The sequence below is a fragment of the Denticeps clupeoides genome, chromosome 4, assembly GCF_900700375.1.
Source record: "Denticeps clupeoides chromosome 4, fDenClu1.1, whole genome shotgun sequence".
Classification (NCBI taxonomy): domain Eukaryota; kingdom Metazoa; phylum Chordata; class Actinopteri; order Clupeiformes; family Denticipitidae; genus Denticeps; species Denticeps clupeoides.
Window position 1 is genome coordinate 13,509,814 of NC_041710.1, and position 13,246 is coordinate 13,523,059.

Sequence of the window (13,246 nt, forward strand, 5' to 3'; positions counted from 1 at the left end):
CAATTATTTCGTGTGCTTGGTTAGGACAATGTGGCCAGCAGATGGCTCCTGATAACTGAACGGTTCTTCCGTGGTTCCTCATGGTCTACTGCGGCGGTTCTGCAACCTGTCACAGCTCTCTTGACACCACTGTCAGGACTGGCAATCAAATGCAGCAGCGCACGCCGGAATTTGTTCATAACAAAAGTATGCTTTGCTTGGATTTATTTATGGTTTTTATGATACCGGCGCACCTTGCATTCACAGCAGAGAAGCACAGCAGTCAAACGCACAGCTTACCACAGGATGGTGAGAATATGTGAAGATTCTCAGTCATCCAGGTGAAATTTTCTGAAAGTTGAGTCATGGCAACTGGACTTTTTAATCTTTAAGGTAGAAAATTTTCATTCTGCATCCACAGAACTTTGTCAATCTGAGGGAAGTTGGCTCACTCGCCTTCCTCGGTTTGACAAGGTTCTGCGGATGCAGAATGAAATGTTTCTACCTTAAAGATAGAAAGTCCAGTTGCCATGACTCAACTTTCAGGCACAGGATGGTAACTGTATAAAAACTCATTTCAGTGGCTCGGGATTATGAACTGAAAGGATACTTAATGTGCTGATTATTTTGTTGTTATCATGTCAGGGGTCTCTGTTCTCTCTGGGATTTGCTTTAATAAATCAGTTCTATAGAAGTATTTAGAAAATGCATAGATGTGTTTAGCAATCTAACAAGTTTGTGTGTCTCTGGTTCGGCCCACTGGTCTTGCATGAAAATGTTGCAATGTTGGGTTTGAATGTGTGAAAATGGTTTTACTTTAGTTCCGTGGCAAACGCATTCTTGAACCAGCCTGCCTAGTGGTTCAGATTTTCTCTTTCCATGTCCAATTTCGTGTCCATGTGGAGGTGAAGCAGAAACCCTTTTTGTATGTACGGACTTTGCTGCTTTGTAAGTTTCCTCTGAATGAGCTGAGACTCCTTGTTGTTTTTTATAACCGGGGAACAAACCCACGTGTGCGGCTGACTGGCGATTACATTTACATCTTAGGCATTTGGCATAATTATTATTATTATAACTATAAAATTGTGTATGTATGTATGTATATATATATATATATGAAGTATATAACTATATAATAGTTATATAATATGGGCAGTGGTGGCCTAGCGGTTAAGGAAGCGGCCCCATAATCAGAAGGTTGTCGGTTCGATTCCCAATCTGCCAAGGTGCCACTGAACAAAGCACCATCCCCACACACTGCTCCCAGGGCACCTGTCATGGCTGCCCTTTACGGGCTGCCCACTGCCCGTGATGGGTTAAAAGCAGAGGACACATTTCGTTGTGTGCACTGTGTGCTGTGTATCACAATGACATCACTTTCAAATTGTTGTTGTTGTATCTTTATGTAAAAGTGATAACGCAGCACGGTTTCAGTCACTGTGCTGAAGCGCTGATTATTATTCACTATGTGTTTTCCGGGAGCTCCTTCACAAAAAAAAAGAAAGAAAGAAAGAAAGAGAATGAGATGTCGTAGGAGGCTGAGAAACTCCAGCGGGGCGTGGTCAGGTGGCGCGTCGGCGTGACGTCACGCCGGGAGCTGTCCCCACTGCACCGCTGCCGAAACAAGATGGCGCCGGAGGCGAGGCTGGAGCCAGTCTCCAAGCGAAGAGCGAGAGAGCGGCTCGCACTGCGCCTACAGCCCGCGGTCCGCTGATTTTCGTCTGAATTTACATCGAAAGCCCTGCTTTTTCCCCTCTTTTTGAAATGAGTCGGGTGTGACGCGCACGCCTCCCAATCACAGCACGCATCCCACTCGCGAGTGGAGCCCTGGGGTCCGGCAGAGGACAGCCTGGACAGCTCCGCGCTGCTATAAGACATGTCCCTGCTGTGCGTTGGGGGTAAGTGGCGAAAAAAGAGGCTTTCTTTTATTTTTTCACCATTTCACATAAACTAATCGGAGGCATCCGTGTGTGTTCTCAAAGTTAATAAATGACCATTTAGCCATGTAATTAGCTTTTAGTGTAGCTTGAAATAGAAAAGTGCTTTGCGGGGCACTTTATACACAATATAATATTTCGTTTCGTTCAAATTGTAGTATTTTGTGTATGTAAATGTCCTTGCCGGATAATAAAAATAATTTCTCTCTACGTGTTTGATTCGGGGGTGTACGTGGTACCGGGACCCGGTCGTGAGGGATTCCTGTGGGGGTGAGTCCTTCCACTCCCCCCTTCCCCGTCAAGGAGGACGAGCATGGCGTCATGCGCCCCACTGCAGGCGTGACACCGGCCGCCTCCCGTCTCCGCGCCTGTTTTTAGCCCTTTTTTTGCGTCGGAGTGGCGGGAAAGCGGCGAAATGTCGACGCAGGGCTGAGTGGAATCGTGGCGAGTCGTGAGCAGGGGAGTTCTCGGCACTCAGACCCTCCTCCCTGGATGGCATCGTTGGGAAAGCTGTGACGTGGAGCGGCTCTGTGACGGTCACCGGTGGCGTTTTTAATCTGCGTCGGCGCTGTCTTAACGTCGTGGGGTGCTTGTGGTTTTATTCAGCCGCTGGTCACCCACCCACCGGACCACAGCCGCCCCGACGTTCAACCTACCAAATGCAGGGAAATAATAGCATGGTTCGGAATGTGTTATGTAAGCGGGTGCTTTCGCTTCAGGCTGGGTCTGACCGTGCACACATTGTACCTGGCCGTGAGTCACGAGCCACGTTTGGCCTGGGGGCCCGTAATCAGGAGGTCGTGGGTTCGAATCCCGAACCGCCGAGGTGCCACCGAGCAAAGCACCATCCTCACTGTTCTTGATTCAGGGAGAGCAACGTTCAGGGACAGTCTGGGGCAACTCATGGTTAAGTGACACATTGGTAGTAAGTGGGGTTTGAACCTATGACTTTGTAGTGTTCTGGTTCATAGGCGAGTGTGAGTACATATGTAGAAAAACACGGCACTGGAAGGGTTGCTCATGTGCTTTGCTCCCCGCAATTTGAACTATGCAATCAAGAAAATATGCTGCCATAATGAAAATGTCTGAAATGGTATATTATTGTGCAATATGTCATATCTCCAAGTAGGCCAAACGCGCAGATACTCTTTTTACACATCTGCCGTCTGCTTTCATTTGTTTAGGCACTTTTTGTCAGTCCTGTTTGGAGTCCATCAGCGTTCTCTGGTCTAATTCATACGGTGGCCATTGATTACATTGTGCTGCTGCAGGCAACAGATTCCGATGAATTATTTATGCCCCCTGTGATTTATGATATGGAGCTATTATTAAGCGTCCCCTTCCTGTATTATGCCCTAGTCATTTTTATTGATCCCCATTTATTGATATATTACAGGAAACATTTTTCTTACCTCATATTTAGTAAAACTAAATAGGAAAGGGCCCTTCTGGTAATAATAAGGCTTGGAGCTACTTTGTTGTGGAGTTATGGAGTATGTTGCACTGTTTGACCTCTCCTATTATGTTTGATTCTATTAAGTGACACGCTCCAAGAGCATTAATAAGATAGCACCAGTGCTACCTACAGAGCTGTGCTTGAATGAAGTTCAAGGTCCCTATTGTCAAAATTCTAATGCGGGAAGTGCATCGGTGACTCACAGTTTTCACTCCCAGGCTGCAGCCTCCATTACTCAAGTGTAATTTGGAGGAGACATTACCAGTGCTGTGTGAAGTTTGGAATAAAAAAAAAAACAATACACTGTAGATCTGTATACCAGGGGCTTAAATGATATCTACAATCCCCAATACCTGCTGTTGTTGTTCTCTCTCTCTCTCACTCTCACTCACTGCTGAGTCCTAGTCAGGCTCGTACCTGCCTGAGCCCATCCCAGGACACTGGGCACAGGATGGGGACTCACCCAGGGCGGGGCGTGAGCCAAATGCAGGCGCACACACACTCTATTCCCTCACATACTCACATCTACGGAGGTGTGCGTGCCTTGATGGCGGGAGGAGGCAGGAGAACCTGGAGGGTACCCACGGCAACACGGGAAGAGCATGTTATGGTCCAAGCCGGGACTCTTAACTCATAGAAAAATTCACAAGTCACGTTGCTAACCGCCACTCCATTGTATGACACGTAGTTGTGTTAAATAATAATTTGTTCATGCGTATGTTGAAAACGTCCCTGTTTTACAGGGCATGTGTAAACAAAACAGACAAATTAAGCCATTAAAGATTTATATCATAACTGGCAGCCATGGGTATGCGCAGTCACATGAGAGGTTGATAATTTGGAAGTCCCCAGAGCCCCTGCAGTCACACTGCAGAAAAGGCTGAATTGGACCAGATGTCTTCAGCTTTTACATATAAAAGCCTGGTTTTCAGCCCCTCCCCTTGGAGGAAACAGCCCAAAAAAAGACTGCAGAAAAGAAGAGACTCAGCAGGAACTATCTTGGTACTAAAAGCTTTCGGGAGGGAAAAGGTCCTCTCCAGGAGATGAGCTGCATGCAAATGTTAGGAGGATGTTCTGGCCTCTCAAGAGATTAAATATTAATTCCACAACACCCAAGATAGAACTTGCTAAACATGCTTCTTGTCTTTACTTTAAATGTACTGAATGGCATTAAAAATATAATCTGACTGAAGAATCTGGACAAGTAAGAGACCATTAAAAAATATGTGTTTTAAGGCTCTTTTTCTGCATGCTATTTCTACTGCAGATAGTGTGAACATTTGTGTGACTATCCAGATTATATGGATCAATGTGTCCTAATGTCACATTAAGTATCTCTTCTCAAACAGACACAAGAAAGGACTGTTTCTGGGAGATGAGAAACTATGCACCCAGATCTTTTTGTTGGTGTGTAATTTTTTGGTATGTGTTTTCTTTCTTTCTTTCATTTCTGACACACCGTAAAGATTATTTTATATATATAAAAAATGAAATGGCAGAAATCCTTAGTAAAGACGAGCAGCTTTGACATGACATTCACTTCATCATATGTGTGTTACATACGATAAAGCACTAGGGCATGGTGATTGTTCATGATCGATGATGGTGAAAAAATGAATCTTGATCTTGGTGATCAGCCTTGGGCAGAAATTAGCACCTTTATGTGTGTGTTTGTTACTTTTATACAGGGACACATGGCTACCAGATATCCCTAGTCTGGGAATCTTTTACATATTGATAACAGCTCCATGATTGCAAATTGCATAAAGTATTCCGACAACTGGAGCAAGCAAACAAGTTCATGCATGTGAAAAATTAATGCTTGCATCATATGCTCACATGACTGAATGAAAGACAATGTGTGTATGTGTGTATCAGATTCCATAAACAAACCATGAATTTCACGAGCTGAAGTTGAGCAAGCTGAACAGTGTTATTTAAAAATTTGGTGATTCAATTTTTTTTTTACTGTGAATTTATTGCCATTGGAAATTATACACAAAAATTGTAAAGGCAAAATATTCAGAAACATTGATTGTTTCAATCCCAAAAGAAAGTGTTTGAAATTCAAAGACTGATAAAATTCCTAAATCTGAGTGAAGCTTTCCTGTCTTGAAAAAAAAAAAAATGGGGCCCTGCAGAAAAAGTTTGGGTAAAGCTAAAAACACCTGAAAATGTACCCAAGGAGGGTGACTAAAGTCATGGTCTTATATGTTAATAAACTTTTAATTATCTCTGGTGTCTTCGGTTTCAGTCTGGCAATATTAGAAAAAAAAAAGTGAAAAATTGAATCGTTCACTATGGGAAGGTATATACTGATCAGTTTTTTCGGGATATCGCCAGGCCCTATACAGCACATTCCAATACCTCCCTTTGCCTTATAAATATAACTTCCCTAAAATAGAACTGCCTGGACCATTGTTGCCAGCGGTGCCAGTGGTGGCCTAGTGGTTAAGGAAGCGGCCCCATAATCAGAGGGTTGCCGGTTCGAATCCCGATCCGCCAAGGTGCCACTGAGCAAAGCACCGTCCCCACACACATTTACAAAGACTTTAGTCTGGTGTAAATTCTGTTGTTCATGGTTTAGTTGAGATGTGTCTGTGTGAGTGTGTGCGCTCAGTTGTGTGTGTTTTTGTAGCACTACTAGCATCGCACAAGTATGTCTCTAATTATGTTTTTAATTAAGTGCTGTATTAACTTTGTTGAATGCTACTGGTTTTAATTAGCAGACTATTGTTCATCCTGTGGCTGAACTCTCTCCTTGTGTAATTTGTGTATTTGCCATTGTTATGATGTGTATTTCTGTTTAAGTGTTGTGTAGATCTTTATAGTAATTGCTGGGGTAATTTAGTGAACAGAAATTAGCTGACTCCATAATCAGTGTGTGTGTGTGTGTGTGTGTGTGTGTGTGTGCACGTGCGCGTGCGCACGGTAAGGGTGCAAGAGTAGTTATTGGAGTGAGATTAGTCTATTGAATATTAATGCCAGGCTGCCATTGGCAGCTCCATGGCATGGTCAACAACAGGCATAAATTATTCATGAGCGGGGCAAAGCTTTCTTTTCTCTCTCTCTCTTTTTCATTCTTGCTTGCTTTCTCTCTCACACACACACACACACACACACACACACACACAGTGATTATGGAGTCATAAATATAGAGAAGTAAAAGCAGTTAAAGATTTCCACCTACAGCAAAACAACATATTTCACTTTGTCTGAGCGCAACAGAAGACCGTACACTTAACTACACAACTGAGATACAGTATTTATTACGTACATTAGTTTTACATGTTGGTTAACAGTTTCGCTGCCTCATCAGAAGAAAACACTCAGATTAGTTATATAAAAACTTTCATTTATCATGCACAGCACTAGGCTACAGTAGAGAGCTACTGTTTCATCTTAAACTTGTGATGACTGGTTCCCAGTGATGTAAAATGGCCTTTGAACTGCCAGCATATTGCATTTAATGTTCATTTTCAGAAACCAGTTGTGCAGTTATGCAACTTTACTTTTGACATTGAGATATGACAATTAATATATTCAACCATCAATTACAGGAATCATCACTAATGAAACTTTCTTTCATTCATTGCAGTGAAGAAAGCCAAGCTTGATGGACCCCAAGGTGAGAGCTTCAGCTTTCAGCTAATGTGTATTCTGAATCAGCATTCTGACATTTTTCTGACATTCTGAGATTGCTCTTGTGGAATGCCGGTAAAAAGCAAGATATGGCATGAAACACATTTGTGTGTGTGTGTGTGTGTGTATGTATGAGCTAATATAAGAGACAAACTGTCCTTTTGCCAACAGAGAAGTTCAACACCTATGTGTCGCTGAAAGTACAGAATGTGAAGAGCACCACCATTGCTGTCCGTGGCAGCCAGCCCAGCTGGGAGCAGGACTTCATGTTGTGAGTCCTCTCCATCCTCACCTCCTCTCCTGCATTTTTCTTTTGGCATTTCTCTCTGATGTCTGTTCCCTGGGCTCTGTTTTTTTTTTTTTACCACGTTGTCTTGGTTTTGTTGTTAGGATCTGTTGAGTAACCCTCTACTGAAGGATTGGAAATACCAGTTGAGCAACACTTAATGGTAGTAGCCTAGTGGGTAAGACACTCGTCTGTGAACCAGGAGACCCAGGTTCAAATCCCACTTACTACCATTGTGTCCCTGAGCAAGACACTTAACCTTAAGTTGCTCCAGGGGGGGACTGTCCCTGTAACTACTGATTGTAAGTCACTCTGGATAAGTGTGTCTGATAAATGCTGTAAATGTAAATGTAACCTATATAATGCAAAACTGGTTGGGGAAAAAACACAGCTAGCTGCAGTTTTGCTCAGAAGATCCAAATCCAGATATCTGCAGATCTGTAATATGGAGGTCCTGCTTTCTGGTGATGTAACTTTAACAGAGCAATGACTGGATGGTAATAAACCTGGGGCGTTGGAGTCGACAGCTGGGAAACATAGCTTGACTGCAGCACCACTTTGCTGTTTTTTTTTTTTTTCTTTATCGCTCTCAAGCTGAAATGCAGAATAATTAGTTCAAACCAAGGCATTATATTAATATTTTTCTTTTTGTTTTACATTCTGTTGCTCCCATCAGGGCTTGTCCAAGCAGAGCCATTATACTAATATTACATTATATTTAGTTTGAACATAAATCTTGCATAACTTTCTTTTTATAATTTTATGATTTATTCCCTCTCAATGTATAATCAGTGCCATTTCAACATTAATGAAGATCCTTAATAAAGATAATAAAGAGAAAGCTAAAGAGGAGCTGTCTCTGGTGCTGATCCAGTATGTTCAGAAGTGAAGTGAAGTGATTGTCATTGAACTCTGTATGACTCGGGTGTTTAGTGATTCCACTGCCAGTCACCCTGTGGCAGTAGGTGACAAGCTGCTTCTGCCTTGTATTTATGTGTATTTGTGATCATCATTCACAATCAATCCATGCCTCATCAATGAACGTGACCACAGTGCAGCGTCACGTCATCGCTGGCATCAGTTCATTCTTGATGCATCTGTATCTTATCTCTGCAGATAAAACATGGCTACTATTTGCTGCAACGTGGTGTGACCGTAGTCAGTGAATATAGCTGGTATTTTAATATTTACAAATATACTAAACAATACCTTGTTTCACTGAAAATTGTCAGCCTGGCATTTCCGTATTTCTGCAGAGTTCTGCATACAGACTCTGCAGGATGCTCATCCCTTTTAGTGTAGTTATAATGATCGCCCCCCTCCATCCATCCTTCCCTCTCTCTCTCTCTCCCTCCCTCCCACTCCAAATGCCGCTGCACCATGTAAGATGTTATGTAATACAGACTGCAGTCTCCCATCTTTCCCCTCTCACTACATCTCTTCTCCTTCTGTTCCTCCTCTTTCCTTTGTCCTTTGACTTATAATATTTTATGTGTTCAATGTTTTTCCTTCTAAATACTCTGCCGTTTCTTGCTCTCTCTCTCCCTTTTTCTTTCTTTCTTTCTCACCTCTGAATGTAAGCACCTGTCTTTGATGGCTTTTCTCTATACATTGTGCTCCAGAGGCCTTTTAAGAACAGCAGGCACTCAGGGGCTGATGCAGTGATAAGAGCTGACTGATCTCATTAGCATTATCCTGGTGTCGTACAGTCAACCCCTAAACGCAGCCGATAGCCTCTACATTTACCTACCCCCATGTGACACCCCACCACATTTTCTTTATGAGTGGTGGGCTGAGTGAGACAGCACTGTTTGATCCACTGGAGGGGTCTTTATACAAGATTACCCTAAACAGTCCTTCTTTGGCACCTTTATAGGGCATTTCATGTTAACTGCCTTTGCCATAGGAAGTGCACCTATAGGGAACATCCAGGGCCGTTCAAAGGACATGCATCACCTTTTTTTTTTATTCCTTTTCTTGGGAAGGATGGCAAGCAAGGCACTAGTCAAGTCAGTACAATAAGACTGGAGAAGATATTTTGGAGCTGATTTATTATATTGAAGGGGGTAGTGCAGGTTGTTTGAGACAATACCTGAGCACTTTTTGATTTTTTTTTTGGTAGAAATTTGTGGTTTATTCCATTTCATTTGTTGGGTGGGTTGCTTGTTTACAAAAAGCATAGAGAAATTGGTTTCTGCTGAGTGCTTGTAAGCTCAAGCCCACTGCTCTCTGACTTTAATGAAGCTTGCTGTGTAATTAATGTGATATGCATGACACTGTAGGCTGTTTTAAATCTGAATGTAAATACATAAGAATTGTATGTGTCTTTGTTTTCCCCTCTACCCAGTGAGATAAACCGGCTGGACCTGGGCCTGTCAGTGGAGGTGTGGAATAAAGGTCTAATCTGGGACACCATGGTGGGGACGGTGTGGATTCCACTGCGCAACATACGCCAGTGCAATGAGGTGGAGACTTGCTTTAATGACCTCTTGTGGTTTAGAACCAAGGCCTAGTTAGTTAAACGTCTGAAATTTATGAAAGCATGTCAGCATTATTCTATACTTCCCATTTGTATGGTCATTAGACAGCCTGACAGATCTGAAGTGGCATCAGCAAAGGATTGGAGGCATTGATGCAGCTTTTTGTCCATTGTATTCATCATCAGTCTTCGTTGTACGATGGCGAGATCACATAGTACAGGGGGCAGTGCATGAACCACACACTAAATGTTCAGTCCATCTGTTGTATTTCAGTGCATCTCAGTAAACCTGTAAGGGTGGTAGTAGCCTAGTGGGTAACACATTCGCCTATGAACCAGAAGACCCAGGTTCGAATCCCACTACCATTGTGTCCCTGAGCAAGACACTTAACCCTGAGTTGCTCCAGGGAGACTGTCCCTGTAACTACTGATTGTAAGTCGCTCTGGAAAAGGTGCTGTAAATGTAAACCTTTACCATGGTGAATGGAAGTTGTTCTGGATATGAACATCAGTCATAACAAATCATTGTGGTTCTGGTTGAATGGTGAACTGCATGCATTCAGTTGACCATTCAGACCTTTGGGGTTGCAGGATATGATATTGTGATTTTCTCTGATTTGAAAGGAGGGCCCAGGAGAATGGCTGACCCTGGACTCCCAGGTCATAACACAGGCAGATAATGAGATCTGTGGCACCAAAGACCCGACGTTCCACAGAGTCCTGCTGGACACCCGCTTTGAACTGCCACTAGGTGAGCTGGTGATCGGTTTGGCAATGGGTTGGTCTAGGGATGGGTAGCATTAAGGTTTAAATGGTATTACTACTTCTATTGATACAACTTATAATTTAATGGTATTCATTTAATTTATAAAAAAAAACAAAAGAAACTGAGAACAGAAAGAACACTATTATTTTAATGTTAAATAATTATCTATAGCTTAGCAAACACCATTTATTTTGAGCAAATAAAAAACAACAATGATTGTGAAACAAATAAATGAACACTATTTTCTTGCAAATTAATTTACAATGATTTAAAGGAACATGGTTGGAGCATGCAGGTAAGCTGCAAAAGAACTAGCAGCATTTATCCCTTTTTCTGGAGAGAAATCAACAAATTGGCCTTTTGTGGCAGAAGCCATTGCCGATGTCACGGATGAAGTGTCCATACTTTGGATCGTGTTCGTGTTCGTGTGCGTGCGCGCATGTGTGTTTGAATACACAAGAGAGAGAGTTGAGGAATTCTACCTGAAAAGTTTTGTGGTTTGCACACACAGACATCCCAGAGGAGGAAGCTCGTTACTGGGCTAAGAAACTGGAGCAACTCAACTCTATGAGAGACCAAGATGTGAGTTACACACCAGTGCTGTAGCCCCCAGCTATTCATCCGTCTACTCATTACTGAGTGTCACAGGGCTCACTCAGCACACACTGCTCTCCTGGTCATCTCTTTTGTTTTACTCCCCTACTACTCTCCCAACACCCTCCCTCTACTGTCCTGCTAGTCTTCCTTTGCTTCTCTTTTACCCCATGGTCTTTATTGAATCAAGCCACATGCAGAAAGCTGATCTCCTTAAGGATTTTGATGTCAAAGTCTGTCAGACCTTGAGCTGCTGTCTGATGTTGAACTTTTTGTTCTCTGCATGAGGTGGAGCATGAGCGACCACTGCCTGTGCCAGGAACACAGTGCTGTGAGTATCACATTAACCAGAACTCTACTCCACTTCCTGTCTTCCAAGTACACTCTGGCCATTCCGACGCGGATGAGTCACCCTGAATGAAAATGCAGCTGGCATGTCTGGGCGAATGGGGTTAGGGGCATTAATGGGGGTATGAATGTTTCACAAGGAGATGGATGAGTGCTGCTAATCACCATTCACTCGGGTGTTTCCTCGGTGATTCATCCCATGCACCAAGTACCAGAACTTCTCAATAATCCTCTACTACAGTTATATTTTAAGGATGCATAAATACGATTAGTTCATTAGCAGAGTATCATGATCCAACATTGTAGCTCATAATTTTGCTACATACTGACTGGATTTATACTTATACTGGCAAAAGTATAAAAGGGAAGTTCAGTATGAATTATTAGATATTATAGTGTTATTATTTTACATCATATTTCAGTAAATGTTTTCAATAATAATTTAATGTTTGGCACATTTCAGGTAACTGGAATCTATGGGGAGACCAGCAAAGTGAGTTGCACTTTATATGAATAACACAATATATAAATTCTTTCAAAACCTTTCCCACCATCAATGTTTGAAAATTGTTTTGTGTATTAAAACATTTTGTGTATTTTCATAATTTCTCTACACATTCATTTGTTGGAAGGATGTAGCATTTGTTTTGTTAAACCTGCCTGTCTGCAGCTAAGAATATGGTAAAATCCCAGTTCATCCTCCTCCACTCACAACATGAGGCATGCGACAGAGACAAACAGATTGTGTTCATCATGGGATGGTCACTTGGCCTGCAGATCATTTAGTCACTTGTGCCATTAGCTGTGATATTAATAATTTACAAATCCAAATGAAAAACTGACATGGCAAAAAGATTTTCACTGGTTTTCACAAAGTTTGCTGCTTCATTGTTTTTAAATATTTAAAGTTGTCTCTGTGGTGTATTGAAGTATAATTTTACAAGTTTCAAAGGCAATTCATCAAGAGATGGACCCATAATTTTGTTCCATGAGCCACTTAGTTATCACTTTGGCCTTAATGCAAGGTGCTTCATCATGCTGGAAAAGGCATTGTTCTTCTCCAAGCTGTTCTTTGATGGTTGGGGGAAGTTGCTGTCGGAGGATGTTTTGGTACCATTCTTTATTCATAGCTGTGTTTTTAGGCAAAACTCCCTGAGTCCACTCCCTTGGATGAGAAGCCGCCCCACACATGAATGGTCTCAGGATGTTTTACTGTTGGAACACGACAGGACTGATGGTAGCTTTCACATTTTCTTCTCCAGACAATAATTTATCCAGATAACCCAAACAATTTTCTAGGAGAGAAGTGAGAAGCTTCTTTGTTGCCCTTCTTCGCACCAGGCTATTTTTCAAACATCTCCACCTCACTGTGCATGCAGATGCACTGACACCTGCCTGATACCATTCCTGAGCAAGCTCTGCACTGGTGGCACCCGATCCCGGAACTGAATAATCATCAGGACACGGCCCTGATGCTTGCTGGCTTTTTTTTGGGCACCCTGAAGCCTTCTTCACAACACTTGAACCTCTCTCCCTTGAAGTTCTTGATGATCCAATAAATGGTCGAATTAGGTGCATTCTTACTTGCAGCAGTGTCCTTGTCTGTGAAGCCCTTTCTATCCAACTCAATCATGACTTCACATGTTTCTTTGCAGGTAACCATGGTTAACAGAGGAAGAACAATGATTTTCAAGCATCAACGTCCTTTTAAAGCATCCAGTCTGCTATTCTAACTCAATCAGCATGACAGAATGATCTT

General features: G+C 42.4%; 1 protein-coding gene across 2 annotated transcripts in view; it reads left to right on the forward strand.

Moving 5' to 3' along the window:
• The first annotated feature begins 1,517 nt into the window (after positions 1-1,517).
• Positions 1,518-13,246, forward strand: part of LOC114788245 (protein unc-13 homolog A) — a 35,894-nt gene continuing 24,165 nt past the window's right edge. The window contains exons 1-8 of one of the 2 annotated variants that reach the window (XM_028976617.1): positions 1,518-1,877; positions 6,971-7,000; positions 7,186-7,285; positions 9,648-9,765; positions 10,404-10,530; positions 11,057-11,127; positions 11,428-11,470; positions 11,951-11,980. In XM_028976617.1, the coding sequence (XP_028832450.1) occupies positions 1,856-1,877; positions 6,971-7,000; positions 7,186-7,285; positions 9,648-9,765; positions 10,404-10,530; positions 11,057-11,127; positions 11,428-11,470; positions 11,951-11,980 (541 nt within the window). In that variant the 5' untranslated portion in view covers positions 1,518-1,855. The remainder of the gene's footprint in view (positions 1,878-6,970; positions 7,001-7,185; positions 7,286-9,647; positions 9,766-10,403; positions 10,531-11,056; positions 11,128-11,427; positions 11,471-11,950; positions 11,981-13,246) is intronic. The other variant, XM_028976616.1, reaches the window with a different exon arrangement.